The sequence below is a fragment of the Eubalaena glacialis genome, chromosome 13 (genome assembly GCF_028564815.1).
Source record: "Eubalaena glacialis isolate mEubGla1 chromosome 13, mEubGla1.1.hap2.+ XY, whole genome shotgun sequence".
NCBI lineage: Eukaryota > Metazoa > Chordata > Mammalia > Artiodactyla > Balaenidae > Eubalaena > Eubalaena glacialis.
Window position 1 is genome coordinate 15412695 of NC_083728.1, and position 22147 is coordinate 15434841.

General features: G+C 47.2%; 1 protein-coding gene across 4 annotated transcripts; it reads left to right on the forward strand.

Moving 5' to 3' along the window:
- The first annotated feature begins 42 nt into the window (after positions 1–42).
- WFDC3 (WAP four-disulfide core domain 3) lies at positions 43–11589 on the forward strand. Of its 4 annotated transcripts, none has more exons than XM_061208828.1 (6): positions 43–131; positions 535–617; positions 2001–2089; positions 9857–9988; positions 10548–10733; positions 11353–11589. In XM_061208828.1, exons 3-6 carry the CDS (start codon positions 2011–2013, stop codon positions 11367–11369), a joined length of 414 nt encoding a protein of 137 aa, XP_061064811.1. In that variant the 5' UTR covers positions 43–131; positions 535–617; positions 2001–2010; the 3' UTR covers positions 11370–11589. The 4 variants fall into 4 exon arrangements, with proteins under 4 accessions (XP_061064811.1, XP_061064810.1, XP_061064809.1 ...); XM_061208827.1 differs by having other exon boundaries at positions 71–182; positions 454–617; XM_061208826.1 differs by having other exon boundaries at positions 71–182.
- Positions 11590–22147: the final 10558 nt, after the last annotated feature.

Genomic DNA, 22147 nt, shown 5'->3' on the forward strand with positions numbered 1-22147 from the left:
AAGTCTCCCTGTGACGTCATTGGAGCGCGCCGCCCGCAGGCTCCGGAAGCGCGACGCAGCGAGCGGCAGGGTTACCAGGGGAACCGAGCCGCCGCGTCTCGCCGGGTCCCAGAAGCTTAGAGGCCCTGTGTGTAGGTTGGCCAGGCACCCTCTCGGGAGCGGCCGCGCCTCGGGTGTAAACTGTGGGTGTTCAGTCAAGGATCTTTCTCTGGCCGGGCCAAGGCCCGTGGGGAAGTGCGGGGCAGGAGGAGGGGAGCAGGTTTTCTCGGGCCGGTGTTGGGGAGCGGAGGGGAGCGTTTGGTACCGAGGCGTCTGCAGTTGTCTCTGGAAAACTAGATTTTAATATGCCTGGCACTCAGCCCCCGGAATTGGATGGGCCTAATGTGAGGACCCCGAAACCCAACAAGAGGGGGTCTGGCCCATGCCATCCCACTCACCCAGCGGTCTCTCCAGGCCTTGACCCCAGGGATTGCCTCTTGGCGTCTGAAGGCATCTGAAGGCATCTGAATGAAGATTCTGGGCTTCTCTCCCCAGATGCGTGATACTGGGATGGGCTGGGGATGCAGGGATTTAACAGCTGTGGAGTTCCCCAGAGCCCCTTTAGCTCTGCATTAGAGGTAAGACGTCCCTGAATAGAATTGGATCTACTTATGGGTGGTAGATAAAGTTACTTTTATCAGGTCATAATACGGGGTAGTAGAAAGTGCATGAGTTTTGCAGTTAGAAAGATCTGAGTTCAAGTCCATTATGATATGGTGATAACATTGACTATGGGATTGGACTGCTTACCTTTGTTCTACTACTTATTAGCTGTGACCCACATTTCTTTCTGTGCCTCAGTTTCCCCATCTGTAGAATGGGGATAATAGTACCTAACACATAGGGTTGCAATGAGGATTAATTGAGTTAATTCATGTAAAGTACTTAGAATCTTGGCAGTAGTAAACCCTCAAACAATGTTTTCTGTCATTACTATTATTAAATTCCAGCAGCCACCACTTACTAGCTTAATGACCTTGGCTAATTTTCCCTCTGTACTAGTTTTCTTACTTCTGCAAGATTATTGTGAGGCATAAAATAAATAATGTGTACAAAACACATGTTAGGTCATCAATAAATGTTAATTATCTCCACGCTCCAATATCAACCTTAAAACAATAAGGCAACTTTCTGGCACCAAATTCTTTGTCCCTATTAAGGAGGTTTTTACCCTTTAACCTTATTAGGCTAAGCAATGCCAGTGGACACTGTTAGGTATCATGGTTGACCGAAGGAATAGATAAAGAAAAATAAAAAGAAATATAGGAAGAAGAGATAAAGAAAGGGAGTATATATGACCTAAGTTACTACTTGAGTCATAGCAACTGTTTTTTCGGGTTTTGTCGACTAACCTTCATATAGTCCAAGAATGCCCTGTATGGGCTAGAGGGACCAAGATGTAGGTTTTTGGTGCATTTATATTAGTTCTGAACAAATCTAAACACTGCTTTTCTGTAGTTTTTGGATAGTTTCTAAGCAGTCTGTTCCATTCTCTGTTTTCTAGGTTGCTAGGATGGACAGGAGCCACAGTGCATTTTATTAGCTTTGGTTCTTTTCTTTAGTTGTGTCTCTAGTCCTTTCCTCTCTCATTACAGCTGTAGCTGTGTCCTTCCAAAACCCTCTAGGGCTCTCTTTGATCCTTTATCCAATGGCCATCCCTCCATTTTCTCAGCTGCCCATTAGATTCCTCATCATTGTCCAGGGATGTTGTGTATATTGCAGAGTTTGATCATTCCCATCACGTGTGTCTTTTGGTAGTGCCAGGAATTTTCCCACACACCAGCAACCAGTCACTTTTCTTCTTGTCAGGAGAAGACATCCTTGGGGATTATTGTGAATGGGAAAACTTTGTGGCTGGCTTTAGACCAGTCCCCTAGTCTTGCCCTTCCCTTGGTTGATGTATTGATACAAGGCAAGGTGTACACGTCTGGCCTGAACTGAGTTCTCATCTCTACCCTCAGCATCATCATCATGTCGAGCTGCCTCTTCCTCCTGAAGGCACTTCTTGCTCTTGGGTCCGTGGCATCCTGGGTGACTGCAGGAGAGCATGGTGAGCTATCATTTGGGATCCCTGGCTAACAGCAATAGAAAACGACTAGAGGAGAAGTCATCCCCTGCCTCCTCCCAGAGTGAGGGTCCTCACTTGGGGAGATGGTCTTCTCTGTAGAACAGAACTGGACGCATAGATTCTTGGGACAGCCAGGATAGGTCTTCCTGGCTTTCTCTGTCCTCTCTGGACAAGGAGATAGCACTTCCAGTCTGGCTTACTAGAGGTTCTAGCTTTTCCCGAGGGCTCTCACCCTAGGGTGAGAATAGGATCGCCCCAAGCTTTCTGTCTCTCTCTCTGCAGAGTGGCTGGTCCATGTGTGGTGCTGGGTGCATGTTAGCGGCTGTGTGGGAGAAGGGGAAAGTGGTTGCAGAAATATTTTGTTTTAAATTTATTTATTTAATTTATTTATTTTTGGCTGCGTTGGATCTTCGTTGCTGCGCGTAGGCTTTCTCTAGTTGCGGCGAGCAGGGTCTACTCTTCGTTGCGGTGCGCGGGCTTCTCATTGCAGTGTCTCCTCTTGTTGCGGAGCACGGGCTCTAGGCTCGCGGGCTCAGTAGTTGTGGCTCGCGGGCTCTAGAGCGCAGGCTCAGTAGTTGTGGCGCATGGGCTTAGTTGCTCTGCAGCATGTGGGATCTTCCTGGACCAGGGCTCGAACCCGTGTCCCCTGCATTGGCAGGTGGATTCTTAACCACTGTGCCACCAGGGAAGCCCCAGAAGTATTTTTGACAGGAATTTTGGAGAGACTAAAAGTCCCCGAAGTACATTTGGCTTCCATTCCCTGTTTCTTGAGGCCTCGCCAGTTACCCCAATCTCAACTGATAACTTTTGCAGTGAAAGAAGGAAAATGCCCTCGCAATAAGAACCCATGCAAAGAGCCATACCAGGGGGATGAATCCTGTCTGGCTAGGCAGAAGCACTGCGGTGCAGGCTGTGGTCGGCTCTGTCGAGGAGGCATCCCTAAGGGTATGTTGGCTTGAGAGGCGATAATCCAAGTCTCCTTTCCGATCTTGCCTCTGGGCTAGATAGACCCAGAGAGCTTCCTATCTCCTAGGTTGGCTTTTGAAATTTAGCTCACCTCTTTTTTCCCCATTTGGTGGGTCTCTTCTCCTTTAATCACTCGTGTCCCCAGTTCTTTGCCTTCTGTCAGGAGAGAACAGGCCATTGATTATCTGCATCTTTTACTTTGAACTCAGGGTTCCTGTGAAGGCTGGCCTCCTTCCAGCCAAACCTCCCCAGGTAGCAGGCCCCTTCCCTGTACCCAGTGGCGTTGTCTGCGCCTGGCTTCAGCAGCTCCCTTGGGCAGCCTGCCCGTAAGGGAGAATAGAGTGTTGTACTCTTTGCCAGGACTCTGGAGGGCCAGCTCTGGAACCAGAGCCTGGGAATCTGTCTCATGCGGGTCACTCATTGTCAACTTGTCAGGCCTGGTACAATCTTTGCAGTGTTTGAAGGTGATGGCTGAATTGCAGGGGCTGAGGGTGAGGCTGGCAGCCAGGCAAGGCAGCTTGGTGAGCTGCCCTGGGCCCTGGCCAGCCGAGATGGGGCTTCCTCTTTCCTTGGAGCTTGGCAGGTTAGAGTAGTGATCTCTCTGCACCTCTCCCAGAGCCCACTGGCTGAGTGGGGTTCCTCGTCTGGTGGGAAGTAATATTTCTGCTGGGATATTAGCTAACTACTTTTCTACAGTTCTAGTCCTGGAGGAGGGCTGGCCCACTCACCCAGCGGGACTCGCTACAGCCCACTGCACAGGGAACTCCCCTTCCTGGGCTGTGAATAATCTCTGCTTTCATTAAGCTCTGATTTGCCAGAAGCTTACCATAGCCTGTCCTGTCTGTTTGGTAACGTGGAGGAATGTCAGGGTGCCTGAGGGCACAGGGCAGACCCTGGGACCTGCTCCCCTGAGGCAGTTCGGGTCTGAGCGTGGGTCTGAACCGGGCTCCTCTGCTTGCTGGCTCTGTGGCCTTGGACAAGTCCTTTCATCTCTTTGAACCTCATTTTTATCATTCTTAAAATGGAGATAAGGGTATTTATCTCATAGAGTGATAATGCAGTGTCCATTTGGGCTGCTATAACAGAATACCATAGACTGGGTGGCTTATAAACAACAGAAATTTATTTCTTACAATTCTGGAGGCGGGGAAATCCAAGATCAAGGTCTAGCAGGTTCAGTGTCTGGGAGGGCCTGCTTCCTGGTTTGTCGACTGCCGTCTTTTTGCTGTGACCTCACGTGGCAGAAGGGCAGTAAGGGCCACTTGTATTCATGAGGGCTCCAGTCTCCTGACTTAATCACCTCCCAAAGACCCCACTTCCAAATACCCTCACTTTGGAGATTAGGTTTCAACATATGAATTTTCGGAGAATACAAATATTCAGTCTACAGCATGCAGTTGAGAAGAAATGTACATAAGAAACTTGTACAAAACCTGCCAAATAATGCCTGACAGCTCATATAGTTATGCCCAGCACCTCGCTGTTCAGGTTCTCTCCCAACTATCTGAGGTCTGGCCTGTCTATTCACTTGCTCACTTATAAATGGATTCAATACATATTGAGTGTCTACCCTACCTGGCATTTGGGCATCCTGGGGTGAGCATGGTAGCCACGGCCCTTGCTCTCATGGAGCTCACCCTCTGACGTGAGACACAGTAAATAATCATAAACGAGCAAGAATAACCACCAGTCGTGATGAGTGCAATGAAGGGAAAGAAAAGAGAGGGAAAGAGGAGGTATCATTTTAAGTTGGAGAACGAGAAGGAGCTGGCCATTGGGTGGAGTGCTATGAAGAGGGAACTGCAGGGGCAAAAGCAGTAGAGTAGGGCAGGGCTTACTATTTTAAGGAGGTGAAAGGTCAGTGTGGCTGGAGAAAAGAGATGGAGAAGGAAGGTGGTTCCAGTTGAGGCAGAGTCCAGGCTTTGGGGGAGTCTCCGGGGCCTCTGTCTAAGGCTTTATTGTAAGTGCAATGGGAGGCCTTTAAAGGGGGCTATAAAAGCAGGAGAGGCCTGATCCAGTTTTCATTTTAAAAAGGCTACTCTGCTGGTGTCTGAATAATGGATGGGGCGAATGTAGAAGATGGCAGGCCAGTTAAGAGGCCAGTATGCCAGGCTGGATGGGGGATGATCATGGCTCAGACCAGGGTGGTGACAGTGCAGACCTGGAAGAGTGGCAGACTTGAAGTACTTTTGAGGGTGAAGCTGACAGGCCCGGGGAAAGAAGTTAGCAGATGTGGGTGTTGAGGAAAAGGAAATGTCAAAAAGGGTGGTGAGTGTCTGGCTGGAGCTGTTGGGTGATGGTGGTGGTCTTTACTGAGAAGGGGACGACTTTGGGAGGAGGAGGAGGAGATTTTGGAGTGAAGATTCAGATTATGGCCTAAGAGTTGTCCCCTCTGGCTCCCTCATGGCGCCCCTCCCACTGCATGAAAGTTGAACCCTCCTGATCCCCCGTGACCCTCTGTTTTGCTTATTACGACATATGCATTATTATTATTTTTAAAAAACATTTATTTATTTATTTATTTATTTATTTGTGTTGGGTCTTAGTTGTGGCAGGCGGGCTCCTTAGTTGTGGCTTGCCAGATCCTTAGTTGTGGCATGCAAACTCTTAGTTGCGGCATGCATGTGGGATCTAGTTCCCAGACCAGGGATCGAACCAGGGACCCCTGCACTGGGATTGTGGAGTCTTTTTAAATAAATTTATTTATTATTTATTTATTTATTTTTGGCTGCATTGGGTCTTCGTTGCTGCGTGCGGGCTTTCTCTAGTTGCGGCGAGCAGGGGCTACTCTAACTTGAGGTGCGCGGGCTTCTCATTGCAGTGGCTTCTCTTGTTGCGGAGCACAGGCTCTAGGTACACGGGCTTCAGTAGTTGTGGCATGTGGGCTCAGTAGTTGTGGCTTGCGGGCTCTAGAATGCAGGCTCAGTAGTTGTGGCGCATGGGCTTAGTTGCTCCGTGGCATGTGGGATCTTCCTGGACCAGGGCTCAAACTCGCGTCCCCTTCATTGGCAGGCAGATTCTTAAGCACTGAGCTACCAGGGAAGCCCTGGAGCGCAGAGTCATAACCACTGCGCCACCAGGGAAGTCCCACGACATGTACATGGTATCCTTCGTATGCATTGATGGCATGGGCTCCCTGTGTGTTTGGGTCCCCTTTTTCTGAAACCTCACTGCTGGTTGTACAGCTAAGAGTTGACACAGCAGGCCCAAGACTGATATTCTCAGAAAGGCGTGCTCACAAGATTGGCCTTGGTGGGCTTCTGGGAATTTGGATTTTGAGACGGTTCCTGCCACCGTAACTAATAAGAGTGGTATGAGCTAGGCAGAGAGCGCCCATGTGACCAGCCCCCAGGAAGAACCCTAAGTCTCCAGTGAGCTTCCCTGGTAGATACCACTTCACATGTATTGTCACAATTCCATACTGGAGGAATGAAGTCATCCTGTGTGACTCCCCTGGGAGAGGACTCTTGGAAGCTTGCGCCTGGCTTCCTCTGGACTTCACCTCGTGCACCTCTTCCCTTTGATGATTTTGCTTTGTATTTTTGTGCTGTCGTAAATCATGGCCATGGGTACAACTGTATGCCGAGTCCTGTGAGTTCTAGAGAATCACCAAAACTAGGAGTGGTCTTGGGGGTTCCAGGCACACTAGTTTATTTATAAGTTTTCCTAACCCCTAAAACTGTCTACCACTGGGTCTTTTGGCAGAACTGAGCTGAGTCCCAGTGCTTGTTGATTCGGTTTTGGGTGATCGTTGCGGAGTGCAGGGGATCACCATGATGTGGGTTAAAGGGCACTGGACCTAGTGTCAGAGCTGGGGGTTTGGGATCCAATTCTGTGACCATTGACCTCAGGCCAATCCTTCCCCCTTCTGGGTGTCTGTCTGTTTACAAGAGAAGAGGAGTAGGTTTGAAGGCTCAGAGGGCCCTTCTTGGCTTAAGAAGTTTTGGAATTTCACTTTTCTGCCAGCAGCTGGTGTTCTTCCCTAGTGGAAGGTTGGAGCTGGGGCAACGGTAAAGACTAAGTGTGAGTATGTCCTAGGCTTCAGCTTTTTATTCTACTTTTCTGGTGATAGCTTGGGATCTTGGGATAGGGGCATATCTGGAGGCTAGGGATGACCATCCCCGTTCTGGCTATCATTCCTATTTCTCATCCTGATTCCTGCTAAGATACCTGTGAGGTGACCGGAAACCATGTGTTATGAGGAACTGAGCTTACCTAGCCTGGCAAAGCTAAGACAGTGAAAGGCAGAGGATGGCTAAAGAGATGGCATGAGCCATGTTTTTGCCAGGTCTCTGGGAATAGGAAAAGGACCAATGAATAGAAACAGATTTCGGTTGATTATAAAGAAGGACTTTCTTATACCTAAGGCTGTCTAGCTTGAGTATAAGGATGGCATAGTCTGGCTTGGAGGTATTGAAGCCCCCTTAATTCCAGCTGTTCAAGCTGAGAGGAGGGGATTGTTTGGCAGGGATTCAAGCATCAGATATGGTATTAGACTGGGTGGCTCTGCTGGGCACTGGTCCGAGAGGATGTGCTGTGACCCTCAGGGCTTCAGCCTATCTTCCCAGGGTCCCTTCATTGCTTCTACTATTTGACAAAACCCCAGGGACCTCAAGGAAGCCCGGCCTGGGAGAGGGTAGGGCTTTGGTCTCTACGCCTGGTCCTGAGGATGAGGGCAGAGGTAGCAGGGTGCTTCTGGCATTGGTTACTTCAGAGTGGGGCCCGGAAAAATGGTGACATCTGGGAAGTGTGGTATTCTAGGCCTCCACTCTAGGGCACATGGTATGACTTGGTGAGAAGTTTATTTTGCTGTGTTTCTCGCTACCAGGGAGATTTTTTTTTATGCCCAGCCTTCTCAACCGTGGGGTAAAAGGCTTTGTTCCTTGTTAAATGGATTTTAGTGTTTGTCAGACAGGTGGGGAGGTGTGGAGAGATACATCTGGTGGTTACAGTGACCATATTTTCTGAATAAAAAAATATCAAGACACATAGTCGTGACACAAGCGGGCAATGGCAAAAAATATTTGAAATAGGGGCTATTCCGAAAAATCCTAGGATGCCAGTTTACTATATCTTGATTGTTTAGCTGCATGTTTTCTCTTGGAGTCCAACACTTGCTTTTTCCATCATGTCAGACTTCCCGGAGCCAGCTGTGTCCAATCGTATGTACATGTTCTTTCTCAGAGGCACTGGGCCAATCCTGTCTACAGGATTTCTACAAAGCTTGAATTGCCTGTCATTTTCCCCTCCATTTAAAAAACTTGAAATAAACACTGAGAGGAATGAGTCATGGTGAGTGGGTTTGGTTTGGATGTGACTTCTTGGGTGTGCCTGACCCCGTGGACCTGGCCTGTTGCCCACATGTCTTAAGGATGGTGTAGTAGAAAGAGTGCTTCACTGCAAACCAAGAAGCTGAGTTCTGTCCTGCTTTGCCGCTGACTCGCTGCAGTTCTGGGCCAACCCCTTCTCTTCTCTGAGTTTCATTATCTTCTTAGGGGCTGTGAAAGGGCACATCAAGAGTGTGTTTGGCTACATGAAGCAGAAAATGAAACCAACAGGGATTTTTCTTTCTCACATAACAAGAAGTCCTGAAGTCAGCGCCAGGGCTGGTGTGGTGGCTCCACGATGAAGCAATTTCTCTCTCTCGTTTGCAGTTCTTGACTTTGTCTTCATACTGGTTGCCTCCTGGTTGCAAGAAGGCTGCTCTGATTCCTTGTCTGTCTTTGGACTGGAAGAAGCAAGAAACGAGGGGGCAGTTTGACAGTTGTATTCCCTGAACCAACAATGCAAAAGTTTTCCCAGCTTATATCTTAGTTTGTGGTCACCCCTAGTTACAAGGGAATATGGGGGAAGCAAATCATTTTAGCTGACTGGCCTCACTGCCTCTCAGAACAAGCCTGGGTTTCTATTCACAAGTGCTTCAGTTATTTATTGCCACCTAACAAACCATCCCCAAACTTAGCGACTTAACACAGTACATTCTTTTTTTTTTTTTTCCCCCAAAGCCACAATCCTGAAGTCATCAACATTAACACAGTGCATTCTTTCTCACAGTTGTGTGGGTTTGTGGGTTGGCTGGGCTTGGCTGGGCTTAGCCGGGCAGTTCTTATACCCAGTGGCTCAGCTGAGGTCCTTCATGCAGCCTGGAGCTCCCTGGCAAGTTCCACTGTGGCTGGAATGTCCAGGATGGCCTCTCCTCCTCCAGGTTCTCTCTCCGGAGGTGTCTCATTATCCCGCAGCCTAGCCCAAGCTGCTTTACAGCATGGTGGCTGGTTTCCAAGAGGGAGTGTTCAAGCCCCAGTATGCAAGTGTTGCTCAAGCCTTTGCTTGCATCATACTTGGCTGGTGTCCTGTTGGTCAAAGCAAGTCACCCAGTCAAGCCCAGAGACAGTATGGGAGGGGGCTACCCAAGAGCATGTATTCCAGCAGCCAGCAGTGTTGATGTTGACCACAGTAAGAAAGGAGGGAGGATGAATATGGAGGTGGCAGCTAGTGCGTTTGCCACAATGTGTTAGACCTCAACAGTGCTTTTCAGTCTGTGAGTCTGGATATCTATTTAGTATTTTGCGGTTGGCATTAAAAAAAAAAAAAGAAATAGAATATAAAGTGTCAGCATTGCATATATATGTATGCACATAAATATGTACATTTTACACATAAATAGGTATAAAATACACACGGGACTCAATGGAAAATGTGTTTTGTACTCAGAGTCCCAGTAAAAATAACTGGAAACACGGGGCTTGAACACCTCTGGGCCCCAATGCTCTGATTTTATGGCAGAGTTTGGCGGTGAATGTCCTGCCGACCCCCTCCCGTGTGAAGAGCTGTGTGATGGGGACGCATCCTGTCCTCAGGGACATAAGTGCTGCAGCACCGGCTGTGGCCGTGCCTGCCATGGAGACATTAAGGGAGGTATGTCGGCTCTTTGGGGAAGACTTGAGTGCTCCTGGGGTCCCAGGGTTGGCTTGGGAGGGAGCCATCTGTGGCCTCCTTCTCTTTCTCTTCGTGGGAGGAGTCAGGGTTCTCATCTGTCCACTCCTCCTAGCCCCTCAACCCAAAGCAACCCTCTTCCAAGGACCAAGGGGCCCATGTTGGCATTGAAAGAACTAGAGGAAGGCAGTGGGTGTTAGTAGGAAGCCCAAGCATAGGGGGAGAGGGTGGTGCTCTGGGAGCCTTGCTCCTTCTACATCCCACCCAGCCCCAGCCCCAAACCCACAGGGGTATCAAGTCCCAAGGTACCTCTAGGGAACTCCCTGTGGGACACCATTTGGAAATCATTAGTCCAGATGCTCTCTTGGGGCCCTGCAGGGGCTCGGATCCTTGAACTTCAAGGTTTCCCAGCCAGATCTTTGGTTAAGATCTAGTTAGACTCAGGGATGAATTCATCTGGAGACTCTAAGTCCCAGATGGGAACTTGGAGTCATTGGAGCCAACCCTCCTGTCTCTATACCTATGCCTGTTTATCCCACAGGGCGGGGTGGTGACTGTCCAAAAATTTTGGCGGGCCTGTGCATTGTCAGCTGCATGGCGGATGAGCACTGCCAAGCTGGGGAAAAGTGCTGCAAGTCAGGCTGTGGCCGTTTCTGTGTCCCGCCAGTCCTGCCACCCCAGCTGGCCCTGAACCCCAACCGGACCATCAGGTCTAATTTTGAATTAGGTGAGTACAGCCCATTGTTATCAATAACAACGGCCTTAACTGCTATGTACAGAGCACTGGCTTAGGTGCTGGGTGGGGACTCCAGAAGGGCAAGACAGTTTTTGCCCTGGAGAGTCTAGTTGGAGAGAAAGATTCTATGTCACAGATCAGAACCCTTGTATAGGCAGTATGCGTGTATAGGTGATGAGAGTGAGTGTGGCTCCTTGGGAAGGTCCTTCTCCTAGAAGTAGGATTTGATCTGGGCCCTAAAGCCTAGGCAGGATGTGACCAAGGGAGGAGAGCACAGAGAACATGCTACATGGGTGGTCTCGTGACGGTCAGCAAAGGCACAGAAGGGGTAATGTATGTGACGTGTTTGGGGAGCTGGGATGGGGGTGGTGAGAGAGTGGGTAAGGGAACAGACAGGCTGTTTTTTGAACAGGAAATATAAGGTTGGTCAATGAATGATAAGAGTCTTCAAGGCCAGTTTGGACTGGATTGTCTGGGAAGCAGGGAGCCATTTAAGGCCTTTGAGAGCAATCTTTGCCAAACTTCTCCAGGGTGGAAGGGAAAAAAAAACATGTTGGGGAACTGAAGCCAGGAGGGCACAGTTGTGACCTGATGTTTCTTCTACTTGCAGAGATCCTGGTGCCCTAGCTGTCCTGATGTGTCCTGAGTTTCTTTGGTGACTCCAGGGGGCTTGTCCTGGTAGCCAGGAGAGGATGATGTCCTGGGGCTTGTGACACCCCCAGGGACTTTCATTGCCCTCTCTGCTCTGTTTCTATTCTTGCTGCTGCCCTGAGCGTAGGAAACCCAGCCCTGGGCTTGGGCAGTGAGTGTGTGGTGCTTCTTTTCCCCAATAAAGGCTGATGCTGACCCTCTTGTCTGTGCTCTTTGAGGGCTAAGATGAGGAAAGAGAGCAAGGGGGTCTGAACGTGGCTGTGGGATTATGGGACTGACTTATTTAGGAAGGATAGGGGATCCCTTCTTTCTGAGAACACTGGAAATGGATGCTGGTTGGGAGTGGCCAGGGGGGAGAAGGGTGGAAGCCAAACCCGGGGTGACTTGCCATAGACTTGTCCAGGAGTGGGACAGTCAGGCCTCTTTTTGGACTTGCTGACCTTTCTTTTGTTGGAGAATATGAGTTGGGGAATGGAACTGGGGTGAGTGGCTAGTTTTTTGAGTCGCTGGGATGGTCCCACCTTGGCTCACCTTCTTTGGGGGCCAGGCCTTGGCTCCAAGACAGGTGTTTTGTCCCCTCCAAGTAGCTTTGCTGTAGGGAGGGATGTCTTTAGTTTCTTGGGACCAAGATAATTTTTTAAAAAAATATTTTTTATGTAGACAAAAAATATATTCTATATCTTGGAGATCTTTTATTCTATATCTTGGAGATCCTTTATGCCATCACATACATTCTTTTACTAGAGCTCCATGAAAATAACTAACCAGTTACCTCTTGTTGGACATTAATATTTTTGCACATATAAAAATCATGGCCTACTTTTGCAGATAAATCTGGGTAAATTCTTAGCAGTAGAATTCTAGTTTCTTAAATAGAGCCTGGCAAAAAACAAGCTCTCAGTAAATATTTGTTGAATGAATGAAAGAATGAATGTAATTCCCAAGTCTATCTCATTAGGAGTTTGTTGGGCTGAAATTAATAGAAAACCCAACTAATAGTGGCTTAGCCAATAAAGACATTTAATTTTCTCACGTCAGAGTCTGGAGAGAGGCAGTGAGGCTGGTTCAGCAGCTGGACCGAAACACTGATGGCCAGAGTCACTTCTTCCGTCTCCACCATCCTCAGTGTGTTGGCTTTTGTTCTTGTGCCCGTCACCTCATGGGTATGGGATGGTTGCTGCAGCTCTAGATGTCACAACAGGAAGCTCTGTGTAGAGGGCAGTGGTGAAAAGACCTGTACAGCAAACCATGCTCTCCTTTTCTTGATGGAGAGTGGCTTCCCCAGAAGCCACGGCCTTCCCAGGCTTCCCTTGTCACCTCATTGGCTGGAGCTGCAAGGAAGGCCTGGAAAGCAAATGTCTGCAAACACTAATGGGAAAGTGACCTAAGATCTTAAATTAATCCTGCTTCATCCCTGAGGCTGAGGCAGGTGACCACGTGGCTATAAAAATCGAGGTTCTAGAATGGATAAACAACAAGGTCCTACTGTATAGCACAGGGAACTATATTCAATATCCTGTGATAAACCATAATGGAAAAGAATATGAAAAAAGAATATATATATATATATATAAATGAATCACTTTGCTGTACAGCAGAAATTAACACAACCTTGTAAATCAACTATACTTCCAAAAAAAAAAAAAATTTGATGGGACTTCCCTGGTGGCGCAGTGGTTAAGAATCCGCCTGTCAATGTAGGGGACGCGGGTTCGATCCCTGGTCCGGGAAGATCCCACATGCCGCGGAGTAACTAAGCCCGTGTGCCACAACTACTGAGCCTGTGCTCTAGAGCCCGCGAGCCACAACAACTGGGCCCATGTGCCCCAATTACTGAAGCCCGCGTGCTCTAGGGCCCGCATGCTGCAACTACTGAGCCTGTGTGCTGAAGCTACTGAAGCCCGAGCGCCTAGCGCCCGTGCTCCGCAACAAGAGAAGCCACTGCAATGAGAGGCCTGTGCACTGCAACGAAGAGTAGCCCCTGCTCACCACAACTAGAGAAAGCCCACGTGCAGCAACGAGGACCCAATGCAGCCAAAAAAAATAAAATACACAACTTAAAAAAAAAGCGCTGAGAATTAAAAAAAAAAAAATTGAGGTTCTATTAGCAAGAAGGAAGGAGGGAATGCTTTTGGGATGGGTAGGTAATGAACTGTGTGTACCATACTGGGTCAAAGGACATACGCATTTAAAATTCGGACAGAAATTTCTAAGTAGGCAGGGCTTTTGTAACAAGAAAAAAAAAAGGTATCACTGCTCATGTTGAATATTGCAGAAATGCTTTTGTAATTCCCAACTTTAATGGAAAAAGGTGAAGTATAAATTTTTAAAAAACTTCTCACCACTGCTGGGTTTTTGTGCCCCCTTTTCCTCCTCTGTCTTCATACTGGCATGTGGTATTCTGGTTTCTGCTGGTTTAGAACATTCCTCTCTTGGAGTAGAGGAGACATATGACAGCATTGCCTGATCTGAAAAAGAGTGGCTGGCGTGAGCCTCGGGGTGGTCATCCTAGGGACACCCGTGGCTCCAGGCTCACATTGCAGGGAGCTGGGAAGGACCGGGGTCTGTGATGGGCTGATGAACATTTTAGCCAATCCCTCTTCCATTGTTTTGCTTATCATTATTTATTTGATAAGCAATGTTTATTTGTTAATTATTGTTTATTAAAACAATCAAAATAATATTATACATGCATCTAGTTGGAAAAATCAATATGGAAGAGTTTTCAATGAAAGATAATCTGGGGATCTTAAAATACTGTAGGATGATTTTCTGCCGGGTGGGGAGCAGGACTGGAGAGGGAGGTGTGAGCTCCAGGTGCAGCTCAGGCTGAGCACTGGGAGAGGGGTCCCTTCCAGATCTTTCCTTCTCATCTGGGGCAGCCCATCCTGTCTGCATGGGAGCTGCTGACCTGCCTATAGGTAGCAAGTTCCTGAGAGAGAGAGGAAGATAGAAAGGGGAGGGAGGGAGGGAGAGAGAGAGAGAGAGAGAGAGAGAGAGGAGGAAACGGCTGAAGGGCTGAATTTGAACTTGGAACTGGAGGTCAAGGGCTGAGAGGAGGCCAAATTCCACGTCTGGCACCCTACAACACCCCACCCCTCCCCCCTGCGTGCCTCCAAGACCTTTCTAGGCAGCTTTTCCTACTGTTGTACCTTAAACCAAAGAAGCCATCAGAACCTTTCCTTCCTGCGAGTGTAAGGCCTCTGTGGACCCTGGTCCTACTCCCTAACCTTACACCCTGAAATTAGCTTCTGACCTGGTAGAAAAGCCACACACCTCCCCCTCCCTAATTCTCAGCTTCCTGCTGGTTCACCTTGTGAACTTCCTGGGTGAAATTTGAAACCAGCCCCTTACTCTGGAGGGCACACAGAGGGCAGAGAGAGAAGAAAGAGGCAGACCACTCGGATTGGTAGGTGGCAGTTTTAACCAGCAAGGGAACTTACTTGTTTGTTTGGGGGCGGGCTCAAGGCCAGCCAATCTCTGTACCCGCCTCCAGAAGCTTAAAGGTTTACCGGGAGGCCTTAGCCTGGTTCAGCCGCGTGCACCGTGCAGATGGTCTCAACAGCATCCCTCTCTTAAGGCTGCATCCTTGGAACACCTCCCACTGTGGGAACAGTGGGCAGAAGGTACATTCCAAGCACGGGGGAGGGGTTGAGGAGCCTCCGATTGCCCGCGTCCCATGCACGGGTCAACCAGCGGTCGCGTCCTCTCGATGACCTCCTCTAATAAATCCTCACCCTGGGCAGGATTTTCTGAGGTTCTGACACTTGCCAGTCCTCAAGTATGGGTTGACCAAGACCTGTTCTTTGACCAGAGCCAGTGAGTCTTGCAAGTCTTCCCTTCTCCATCCCTTTCCTGACCATCTGGTGGTAGAAGTCCCTAGCTCCACAGGTGCGCTGAGCCCTGACAGCACCATGAACCCCTGCATCCTCTCCCTGTCCTCCTTCTGGATCTCACTGCTGTCTGGTGGGGCACAATGTAATTGGGGAGTGGTGCACGTGGGATGAGAGAGGCAGGAGGCTCAACCCATGCCCCAGGCAAGGGGCCCTCTTGTCAAAGAGGTCAGTGCAGAGAAGGGCAGCCTCATTTAGATTCACAAGCATCAGTAAAGAATGAAGAAACCCCCCCATAGGAGTTCACAGGGAACACTTTTTGAGCACTATGTCCCAGGCGCCAAGCTAAGAACTTTCCATGCACAATCTCATTTAATCCTCATAGTGGCCTTGAGAAGTCCCATGTTTTTTAGATGAAGAAACTGAGTCAGAAGTTTATTTTTTACTTAAAAAATTTTTATTTTATTGAAGTATAGTTGATTTACAATGTTGTGTTAATTTCTACTGTACAGCAAAGTGATTCAGGTATACATATACACACATTCTTTTTCTTATTCTTTTCCATTATGGTTTATCACAGGATATTGAATATAGTTCCCTGTGCTATACAGTAGGACCTTGTTGCTTATCCATTCTCTATATAATCGCTTACATCTGCTAACCCCAAACTCCCAATCCATCCCTCCCTCACCCTCCTCCCCCTTGGCAACCACAAGCCTGTTCTCTATGTCTGTGAGTCTATTTCTGTTTTGTAGATATGTTCATTTGTGTCGTATTTTAGATTCCACATATAAGTGATATCATATGGTATTTGTCTTTCTCTTTCTGCAGAGTCAGAAAGTTTAAATAACTTGCCCGAAGTCCCAGAGAAATTCAGAGGGCTAGTTTGAACCTTGGTCTGTTTGACCTCAAAATTCTTCTAAATTATTTTTTTTTATATTTACTTATTTATTTATTTTGACTGCACAGGGTCTTAGTTGCGGCATGCGGTATCTTCGTTGCAGCATGTGGGTTTCTTAGTTGCAGCATGTGGACTCTTAGTTGCGGCATGCATGCGGGATCTAGTTCCCCGACCAGGGATCGAACCCGGGCCCCCTGCTTTGGGAGCATGCAGTCTTACCCATTGGACCACCAGGGAAGTCCCTCTTCTAATTTTAATATTCTACTTTCTCTAACTATAAAGTAGTGGTAGGCTAGTGGTTTGGGATCCACTGCGATAGTCTGAGAAGTAAGAAAAAGAGGGACAGGCAAGGATAACTCTGCATCATATTCTCCCTTTCATACGTCCTCATTTATACTCTGTTATCATGTCCTTATATACTGACTGTCAGACCATCAGGTAACAGCTCTTAAATTGTTTTCTTCCAATGACAACCTGGACCCCAGCTCCAGTCTGGACCAGGACACCAACGCACTCAGGACGGGGAAATTGTTACCGAGTCCAAGCTCGCTCTGCTAGCTGCACGACAGGCCAATAAAGTGGAGACGAGGTGTTGAGGGAAGGAATACAAAGCCGGCAGACCAAGGAGATGGCAGAATAGTGTCTCCGATAAATCATTTTATCAGGGTTTGGATGCCAGTTTCTTTTATAGCCCAGAGAAGGGGAGGAGATGAGGAAGTAAAGTAAAAAGGCCATAAATTTTGCAAGTATCCCTTGGAATGGCCAGCCTTGGTGAGGGGATGTGTTAATTTCTTCTTTCTTGCAGCCATCCACAGGTGGGCAGGGTTCCCTGAGGCAGGCCATTATGTCTGATTATAGTAACAAAACGCAAAGCAAAGGTTAAAGTCAAAGAAACAGATCCAACGTGGAGTCCGATTTAGCTCTTCCTGTTAAAAAATGAAATGGAGTTTGTGAGGGTGTCTCATCCAGACACTGAAGATGAGGCGTAGGGTGCTCAGTGAGGGATCAAGACCTATTTGGAGTGGTAGTGGGGCTCAGATGCTTCTCCTCTGGGACCCCAGGCTTAGCTGCGCTTTGGAGGCTGGGAGTTTTGAGTGGAAGGAATTCCTTGTTGGTGCTTTTATGCTCAGAGCCACCAGAGGGCAGCAGAGGTCGTCATAGACCATTTCTAGGCAGGAGAAACGTTATTCTGAGTTCGTCCCAGCTTTTTCAATCCACTTTGAGGAAAAGTTACATAGGTGGGTCTATACTCCAGATCCCTACTGAATTACATGTAATAAAGTAAGACCTAACATTATGGCCTTCCTTTTCATATGATGTGGAATGCTTCTGCACTTTTGGTAACATTTATCTTGGGGACATTATCCATTATGTTGTATCAATGTTTCTTGTACCAAAGTCACAGGGCAAATTCCTTGTGGAGCTCAAGATCAGGAGTTTCCCTCTCATGATAAGCTGTTATGAGAATGGGAAATAATTTATTGGACATCTCTTATGTTGCTATCGAGAGATGATGTTTCATTTTGGCTACCAGGAAGCCAAGAGCTTGTTGTTGTTTTTTTTTTTTAATTGGAGTAGAGTTGCTTTACAATGTTGTATTAGTTTCTACTGTACAGCAAAGTGAATCAGCTATACGTATACATATATCCCCTCTTTTTTGGATTTCCTTCCCATGTAGGTCACCACAGAGCACTGAGTAGAGTTCCCTGTGCTAGGCAGTAGGTTCTCATTAGTTATCTATTTTATACATAGTATCAATAGTGTATATACGTCAATCCCCATCTCCCAATTCATCCTACCCAAGAGCCTGGGTTTTGGAGCCAGGGCTGGGTTTGAATTTAGACTCTTTGTTGCTTATTATCTCTATGCAAAATGAATGAGGATAATAACATTACCACTTTGCCCACCTCACAAGATTTCTGGGAAGAGTCAATATATAAAGTAAGCACTTAGCACAGAGCCTGACACAAAATGAACACCCAATGAATGTTAGCTATTGTTACTCAGTTTCTCTACCCTCTTTTACTGTCTCTGACTTTTTTTTTTTTTACTCTGGGTTCAATGATTTTTCAGTTTTATGGAATCTGTTTTATAGTATTAAGTTCCTCAAATCCTGTTTGGAGGAAGGTGGTATATACATGTATGAGAGGTTAGTACCAGTTAGAATTCTTAGGCAGAAAGAAATATCTAGAGCAGCACTCTCCAATAGAAATATATTGCAAGCCACATTTGCATTTCAAATTTTCTAGTAGCCACATTAAAAAAGGAAAAAGTTTGGTGTTTACTCAAAAAGTGAAATATAGAATTACCCTATGACCCAGCAATTCCATTCTCAGGCATATACCTAAAGGAATTGAAAACAGGTGTTTAAACAAAAACTTGCACATGAATGCTCATTGATACGCTATTTACAATTGCCAAAAGCTGGAAGCAACCCAAATGTCCATCAGTGGATAAATGGATAAACAAAATAGAGCATATCCATCCAATGGAATATCATTTGGCCTTAAAAGGAATGAAGTACTGACATATGCTACAGCCTGGATGAACCTGGAAAACATAGTAAGTGAAAGAAGCCAGACACAAAAGGCCACATTCAAACGAAATATCTAGAATAGGCAAGTCCATGGAGACAGAAAGCCAGTTAGTGGTTGTCAGGTCTGGTTTTAGAACAGAATTACAGTTTACCCTTGAACAACATGGTTTTGAACTGTGTGGGTCCACTTAAGTGTGGATATTTTCCAATAGTAAACACTGCAGTGCTGGTTGGTTGAATCAGAGGATGCGGGACTGTGGATCCAGAGGAGCTTCGCATAGGGAGGGCTGCCTATAAGTTATACTCAAATTTTCTACTGTGTGGAGGGTCAGTTCCCCTAACCCTGGCCTGGTTCAATGGTCATCGGTACTCAAGTGGGCTTTTTAATGTACAGATTTCCAAATCCCATCCCATATATATATATATATATATATAAATTTATTTATTTATGGCTGTGTTGGGTTTTCTGTGCGTTGCTGTGCGCGGTCTTCTCATTGCGGTGGCTTTTCTTGTCGTGGAGCACTGGCTCTAGGGGGCTTTAGCAGTTGTGGCACCTGGGCTCAGTAGTTGTGGTTCGCGGGCTTAGTTGCTCCGTGGCATGTGGGATCTTCCCAGACCAGGGCTTGAACCCGTGTCCCCTGCATTGGCAGGCGGATTCTTACCCAGTGCGCCACCAGGGAGGTCCCCCATCCCAGATATTTTGATTCAGTAGGTCAAAACTAGGGCAGGCCAAAGAAGCTGCTTGTTTATTTATTAGTAGTTATTTTAAAAGTGCTCCTCAGGGGATTCTAGTAGATGATCTGGTTTGGGGATCTCTGAATTAGAAGTTTGTGAAAATGAAACCGAGCAGGACCCTGTGGGGCTTCTGGGCACGGAAGCCTTTCTGTGTCCCCCCATTTCTTGGTAATAGGCTTCAGCCTCCATGACCGTCCCTGAGTCCCAAAGGGCAGATTCAAACAGTTGCTAATCAGGGAAGGGAGGGGATGCAGAGACAAGGAAGGAGCAGCCAAGAAACAGTAGTGCAGCCTTGGGGCAGGTTCCCAGTTCTGCCTCAAGGGATACACATAACAATATCTTTGAGCTCTTCTGCAGAACTAAAACGCCCAACAAATGGAAGATAAACTACTTGATGAGGAATTCTTCATTCCAGAGAGAAGGTCATAGTTTGATAACATCGAGAACCATAAAAGCTCATCAGGAGACCGCCTGAGGCCAGATGAAACAGGCCCTGCACACACCCTGATCCTTATCAGCGGCCCACTCCTCACCAAATTCCCCTCCCCGCCTTTGCCTGGCAAAACAATAAAGCTATTCTTTTCTACTTCACCCAAAACTCTGTTTCCGAGATTCCATTTGGCATCAGTGCGCAGAGGCCAAGTGTTAAGCATCAAAAGCCCCTCTCAGCTACAAGGATCTGTGAGCCCAATTCAATAACCTTTTTTTTTTTTGGCCGTGCAGTGCGGCAAGCCAGATTTTAGTTCCCTGACCAGGGATCAAACTCCTGCCCCCCTGCAGTGGAAGCATGGAGTCTTAACCACTGGACTGCCAGGGAAGTCCCATCCTAATTCAGTAATCTGAAATGTTCATCCAGCCTTTACCATTCTCTTGTTTTTCTTCTTCAGCTTTCCCATATGTTCAGAGCTGTTTATATGCTTGGGGTCATGAGTCTTTTTTGTTATTCCTTTTCTCCTCCCCCTCCCCCTCCCCCTTCCTTCATCTCTTCCTTTTCCAGTTTATTATCTTTTGAAAAAACTGCATAATCATTGTTGAGATATCCAAACAATACAGAAAAGTTCAAAGAGGAAGATCTCCTGGCCCATAGATAACCCTCACAAGTGTTGATATGGGTAGCAATCAGGGGAAGTGCCCGTGGTTCTGTAATATAGGCGTTTGTCATTCAACAGTATGTCATAGAGAGACGTGATGTTTAATTGTTAAAGTATTCTGTTTCCTTAACTATTTATTAATTTTTTAATATTTAACAAGGCTTTTGCTGTTTCCCATGATCTTTGCCAAATGGTTTCAAAGGCTTTTATTTTCAATTTTATTTCAATGAAGCCAATAAGTGTTTTAGGTGACAAAGCCTCTATCTTTTTGCAACACTTCTTGGGTTTGCAGATAAGATTGCTATTGATTTTTCTTGATATAGAGTGTTCTTGGTTTCAGTGTTAAGGTTCTTCTGTTCTGCATTGATCCATTTGATATGGAGCTTATATCTTTCCATTTTTAGAGTTCTCCCAGTTAAAATTATTTTCCTTTATTTATTTATTGTTATTATTTTTGGCCATACCTCGCGGCTTGTGGGATCTTAGTTCCCTGACCAGGGATCGCACCCGGGCCCTGAGCAGTGAAATCACCGAGTCCTAACCACTGGACTGCCAGGGAATTCCCTTTTTTTTCCCCTTTAAATACAGGCTTTTCTTTCGAGCATTCTCTCACCCAAGGCCACATAAAATGAACAACTTGCTCCCTTCTCTTCCCCTTGTTTTCTTCTGCCTTCTTCGCGCTGAAACTCAAAACCAAAGCAAACGTGCCTCAGTCTCCATCAAATAGCCCAGACCATCAGGATCCCTAAGAATGAACAGTTTAAGGTACTCAATGCAAAACTTACACTTATACTGAAATGAAAATAGTATCTTTCTAGTTTTCCTGATTACAAATTCTGGTTAAGTTCATTAAGGCTGAACTGTTTAAATTAGTTTGCTCGTGCTTTAAATGCATGTTTAGCCTAGCAACTGAGTGAGCCTGACTTGCCCTGGAATGAAGCCCTCATCCAACTGGGTAGTTGTGTGTTAAGGTTCTTGGTCACCAGCAACAGAAAGATACTGGCTAACTCATGCAAATGGGAGTGTGCTGGAACAATATCGGAGCTCACATGATTCATGGGAAGCTGGGCCTCCATGGTTGGAACTGATGCACCCTGGAGGGTCAAGAGGGAGAAAGCATCATCTAGGCAGGAAGGTCATCTAGGTTGGGTCCCAGTGGCACTACTGTAGGCAGTTTGGTAGGCATGGCTGGCCCTGCTCTGGTTGGTTGCCAGGCCCTTCCTTGTGTAGAGGCTGCCAGCCCACTTGTAGGTGGGGCTGGGTCCTGGGGCAGCTGGCTTCCTGGTCCAGGGGGTCCCAGGGCTAGTGCCTGCCTGCTGGTGGGTGGAGGGGCCCCTGCAGAGAAGAAGGAGTTCAAACTGGTGTTTGCCAGCACCAGTGTCCTCGTGGTAGACTGAGCTCCAAAAAATGGCTGCTGCCAGTGTCTATGTCCTACCTTCTCTCCAGGAGGCTTTCCAAGATCAGCAAGTGGGTCTGACCTCGGCTTCTTTCAAATTACTGCCTCTGCACTGGGATTCTGAGAGTATGAGATTTTGTGCCCTTTACGAGTGGAGTCTGTGTTTCCTTCAGCCCTCTGGCTTTCCTGTATACAAGTCTTACTGGCCTTCAAAGCCAGACAGTTCTGGGGGTTCATCTTCCCGATGCAGGACCCCCAGGCT